The sequence below is a fragment of the Mastomys coucha genome, chromosome X, assembly GCF_008632895.1.
Source record: "Mastomys coucha isolate ucsf_1 chromosome X, UCSF_Mcou_1, whole genome shotgun sequence".
Classification (NCBI taxonomy): domain Eukaryota; kingdom Metazoa; phylum Chordata; class Mammalia; order Rodentia; family Muridae; genus Mastomys; species Mastomys coucha.
Genome location: NC_045030.1, coordinates 144,066,449 through 144,072,070, shown reverse-complemented (window position 1 = coordinate 144,072,070; position 5,622 = coordinate 144,066,449). Strand labels below are relative to the sequence as shown.

The 5,622-nt window shown below is 44.6% G+C and overlaps 1 protein-coding gene across 1 annotated transcript in view; it reads left to right on the top strand.

Annotated features, from left to right (window-relative positions):
- Positions 1 to 2,754: 2,754 nt before the first annotated feature.
- Tsr2 (TSR2 ribosome maturation factor) overlaps positions 2,755 to 5,622 on the top strand; it is a 7,411-nt gene continuing 4,543 nt past the window's right edge. The window contains exons 1-2 of the mRNA XM_031369021.1: positions 2,755 to 2,867; positions 3,040 to 3,130. Of these exons, the coding sequence (XP_031224881.1) occupies positions 2,784 to 2,867; positions 3,040 to 3,130 (175 nt within the window). The 5' untranslated portion in view covers positions 2,755 to 2,783. The remainder of the gene's footprint in view (positions 2,868 to 3,039; positions 3,131 to 5,622) is intronic.

Genomic DNA, 5,622 nt, shown 5'->3' with positions numbered 1-5,622 from the left:
TAGAACAGGCTGGCCTCAAACTCAGAAATCCGCCTGCCTCTGCCTCCCAAGTGCTGGGATTAAAGGCGAGTGCCACCACTACCTGGCTCTGGTAGCACACACTTTTAATTCCAGAACTTGGGAGCCAGAGGCAGGTGGATCTCTGTGGGTTTAAGGCTAACCTGGTTTATAGAGTGAGTTCCTTGACAGCCAGGGACACACAGAGAAAACCTGCCAAGAGAGAGAGAGGGAGAGGGAGAGGGAGAGAGAGAAGGAGGGGTTTCATTGTGGAATCCATTTTGGTGAAAGGAGAACACATACATACACACACACACACACACACATACATACACACACACACACACACACACACACACACGCACGCACATGTAAAAACATGTTTATTTTTATGTAGTGCTGTTAAAATGTGCATTCAAGTCTAGTTCTCTGACTCAGAGCAGCTCTCTTTCCTAGCCCCCTCATCTCTGAAAACAAATGTCTGCTCCAAGTTCTTCTCTACCAGCTTTGGTGAGGAGCACCTCTCAGCTACTGAACCCACTGCTCTCTTCAGTGGCACTGAACTAACCAGAGACAGTGAGTGACAAATGAGAACCTTGGCAGCTTGACAGTCCCACATTCCTTGGCCTCATTGTCTGTAGCCAAAGCTTCTAAACCAGAGGCATTTCAGTGGACATTCATAAGGCAGCCAAGTTCAATGGGGGCTGGAACATCAGTAGTTGAAGTGGTTGGCTCTGGAGCTGGAATTGGGTCTATGTTTTGAGAGTTTCATCATTGGCTGTGTTTTGCTAACACAGTAGCTATTCTTGTTACTGTATGGGTCTTGTTTGGGTTTGTTTTCTCTGACACTTAAAAAATTGAAAAGTAGGAAAAAAAAGCTTGATGGGTAACAACCAGGAAATTCTTAAACACAGCAGATCAAACAAGCCTGGTGAAGCAAAGCTTTTGTTAGAGATGAGGAAACATTCATATAGCAAGCACACAGAGCAAACCAGACGGATAAACACAGAGCAAACCAGACGGGTACACAGAAACCCGGCTTCTCCTTGATGGCTTGTTGCTACTTTTGCTGTTGCTGTTGCTGTTGCTCTTGCTCTTGCTGTTGTTGCTGCTGTTGTTGCTGTTATTGTTGTTGTTGTTCTCGTCGAACTCTTTGAAGAGTTTTCCTCCCTTAATTCAGAGTTGGTCAGTTTGAAGAAAGACAAGATGGCTGATTGACCTACAACTGCTGAGCAACATGTCCTTTTTTGACGTTGAACTTACTGAGCCAGTCCATCAGCAGGCACCCTACTGGCAGAAGAAAGAGCCCACAAGGTCTTTTAGCTGTCAGGCATTTGTCTCAGATTAGGAGGGTGGGGAGGAAACTAGCCATGAAGGTGAAGAAGCAAGCTTCTGTCTTGGAAGTTCCCTTGTTATGGAATCTCTTCCTACCTGTCTGCCTATCAGACTACCTTGCAATCATGTCTTTGTTCCAGGAGGTTGCTATGACTAACTTGTTATATTTATGTATGCTTATGGTCCTGTAACTCTTCCTATTTTCCCCCATTTGGAGACCCCCTACCCCTGAACTGTAAATACCTTATTTTTCTCACATCCAATGCTGACCTCTTGAACCCCACTTTAGGGGGAGGCGGACTGTGTACAGGAATTTAAAGCCTTATTTTCATTAACTGCTTGCTTAATTTAATTTGGCCATGATGATTTGGGTCAGTGGTCTTTCTCCTCCCATCTGAGGAATTAATAGTTCCTTTATCTGTACTTCGCCAGGAAGTTTGGAGAAAGTAGTTGTTGCAGGGTGTTAGAGAGAAGACAAATGCTGTATTAATGACAAAAAAAAATTGTGTATTCTGCTGCTGTTGACTGTAGTGTCCTATATAGCTATTATGATGATGTTCAAAATGTATTTCTAGATCTTCTTCCTCTTTCTCTTCCTCCTCCTCTTTTGTCTTTTGAGACAGGGTTTTTCTGTAGTAACTGTATTGGCTGTCCTAGAACTCATTGTAGACCAAGCTGGCCTCGAACACAGAGATCCGCCTGCCTCTGCCTCCCGGGGGCTGGGATCAAAGGCATGTGCCACCACCGACCACCTGAAATGTAGTTTTAAATTTTTAGGGCTAGAGAGATGGCTCAGTGGTTAAGAGCACTGATTGCTCTTCCAGAGATCCTGAGTTCAATTCCCAGTAACCACATGGTGGCTCACAATCATCTATAATGAGATCTGATGCCCTCTTATGGTGTGTCTGAAGATAGTGACATTATACTCACATATATAAAATAAATAAATAATTCTTTTTAAAAACATTTAAAATTACATTTATTTATTGTGTGTGCAAGTGCATGCCATGACACATGTGGAGGTGAGGGGAAATTGCAGAGATCGGTTCTCTAGTTCTATCCTGTAGGGCTCGGGGATTGAATACAGTTCTTCAGGCTTGGAGGCAATTGCCTTTATCTGCTGAGACTCGCAAATGTAGGTTCTCTCACCCCCTCTATTTTTATTCCTTTCCTCTTTATTTCAGCTATGCTTCCTAAGTACTCTGCTCCAGGTTCTTCTTTAATTATTAATTATTAATAATTATTAATTTAATAATTATTTAATTATTTTATTCTTCCATTTACAGTCGTAAGTGGAAGCATCTACCACTGACAGCATTTTCCACTCTTCTGGTCTTGCTGGCAGATCGTCAGAAAACTAAACTGCGTTCTGAGAATCGGCTTTTGGCTCCTTTTGCCTGGTGAGGTCGCCCGTGCGATTGGGCTTCCTGGGAACCACGTGATCTAAACGGATGATGGCGGGCGCCGAGGAAGACGTGCGAGTGCTCTTCGGAGCTGGCGTCCGGGCTGCGCTGGAGGCTTGGCCTGCTTTACAGGTAAGTGAGGTGATGTCGGGGGTTAAGATTAGGGCTGGGACAAAATAGAAGTTGGCCAGGCGAGGCGCCAGAGCCATGACTGGGCGGTGTAAGCGGCCGACTCCCAGGCCAGGGCAGGCCACGCCATTCTGGTTTTCATGCTGTCATGGTTGGCTTGGGCCTGTGTTCACAGATCGCTGTGGAGAATGGCTTCGGAGGCGTGCACAGCCAGGAGAAGGCCGAGTGGCTGGGGGGTGCAGTGGAGGACTACTTCATCGCCAATGGTGAGTGACTGTGAGATGTTGCTGTCTGTCGCAGTGTGGAGTGGCGGAGCCTCGACCTAGAGAGCCTGCGTTTGATGAATGAACCATGACGTTGGGATCAGAATTGTGTCTTTAGAGTGCTTTGGAGGCAATGACACTCAATAATGCTATTATGCTGGAGAATATATTTTGCCTTCTAGAGAATCATTTTCCTAGTTTATAAAATGGTTATGGAAAAATCTGATGAAAAGAACAATTCGAGTCATATCTTGTAACTTAAAATTGCTGGATGGGGGTGGGGGGGTACAGCTCCGTGGACAAAGGCCAACAAGCATAACAATCCGAATTTGATAGCTGGGACCACATAGAAGGAGAGAACTGACTCACTTAAGGTGTCCTCTGACTCTCCCTACACAAGTAAATATAATTTTAAAATTGTTGGGTGGTAGAGCACTTCCTAGTCTGCTCATGTCCTAGGGCTCCAACCCTGGCGCTACTAAAATTAAAAACAGTACCTCTGATAAAATAAAAGGCAGCCAGGCCCCGTGGTGCAGGCCTGAAATCTCAGTTATTCCTGAGGCAAAAGGACCTCAAGTTCAAATTCACCACGACCTTGTCTCATAATGAAAAAATATAAAGACTTGGAGATATTGCTCAATGGAAGTGCTTGCTTACTACATGTGTGGCTCCACACTACCACAAATGAATAAATGAATGAAAGAAGCAAATATTATAGTGTTATTAAATTCATATCCCAAGGCCTAGCATATGGGCCGTGTTTGTAATTCTAGTACCAGGGAGACTGAGACAGGGGAATTGCTCTGAGTTTCAAGCTCCATACCCCAAAATTGTCCTTATGATAAAAGAAGGGGCTGGAGAGATGTTCAGCTGTTAAAAGTGCCTCCTGCTCTTCCAGAGGACGTGAGTTGGGTTCCCAGCTCACAACCACCTGTAACTCTAGCTCCAGAGGATCCAAAGTGTTCCTCATCTGCACATATGTGCATATACACATAATTAACAAATAAGTAACACAGGGCTAGAATGATGACTCAGCAGTTAAGAGCATTTGTTCTTGGAGAGGACCTGAGTTCTGTTCCCCAGCACCCACATGGTGCCTCACAGCTATCTATGACTCCAGTTCCAGGGGATCTAATACCATCTTCTGTCCTCTCTGGGCACCAGGCACACACATAGTGTGCAGGCATCCATGCAAGCAAAACAATACACATGAAATAAATAGAACAAAACTCCTCTTCCAAAATATTTTAGTATATCCCAAGAATTAAGCATTTTTCACACTTTTAGTATTAAATTTCACAATTCGGAATTTTAAAAGTCTTAGTATGTCTCAGTTGTGACTAGCCACATTCTAAGTGCCTGTGCTCCGTAACCACATATGGCTGCTTCTGCAGTAAAGTTCTACACCTCCCTTTTGTCTTTGTGGGTTATAAAAGAACAAGAGGACTTAGAAGTATTGAATGCTGTAGTTTTTCTTTTAAACTCTTCATTAATATCCTAGGGTTTTTTTTTTTGTTGTTGTTGTTGTTGTCTTATAGTCCATTTTTCCTTTATTTAATGTGTATGTGCCTATGTGAGTTTATGTGAAGGAATGCATGGACAAAAGTGGGCACTGAATTCCCCAAAACTAGAGCTCCAGGCTATTGTGAACTGCTTTGTGGGTGCTGGAAACTGAGCCTTTATCCTCGGCAAGAGCAGCCAGTGCTGGTGAGCTCTCTCCAGTCCTTTAGTCCTATTTTTTTTAAGTAAAGTTGCTTTTGAAAAATGGAATTTGGCCACGGACTAAATCTGCATTTCTTTCTATATTCTCTCCTGGTTGTGAAGAATGTGGTGTACTGCTAGTCAGAGAGCAGCGACAGGTGTTGTCCCCAGGGCATTGGAGTGTAAGAGTGGCCAGTGATGGGAACAGGGGAGAGCAGCTCTGCAGGCAGTCTCCCAAGCAGGGTGACTGCTGGGTGCAGGGAGGAGAAAGGGCCTGAAGGCATCCTACTCTCATCAACTGACTCCCACTCTCCCCCAAAGCCCCTGAGGCAGATGTCCCATCTCCTTACAAAGCCAGGTGGCAGCTGTAGAATCACCTTTATTGGAGCCTGACCTGTTTGGGTTTACAACCCTCAAGATCCATAGGTAGCTGGGTAGGGGATATACTACCAAAAAGGGGTGAGTTGAGCTGATGTGGCCCTGGGGACTGGCTGGAAGCTGCTGGCAGGCTGGAGCAGCTGGGGCCCAGGCAGGTTCAAATTGAACTCACGTCCTCTGGAAGAGCAATCAGAGCTCTTAACCACTGAGCCATCTCTCCAGTCCCCAATATCCTAGTTTTGCGGATGGTATTAGGCAGAGTCACAGCTCAGCATTTATAATCTAGTAGTGATTTCAGGTAAGTACATGAATAGTTAAAATGCTGGGTGGTATGTTTTATGATAAAGAGGAGCTCAGAATTCTTCAGTTATCTGAGCCTGAAGAGAAGCCTTTTTGGGTTTTTTTTTTTTTTTTTT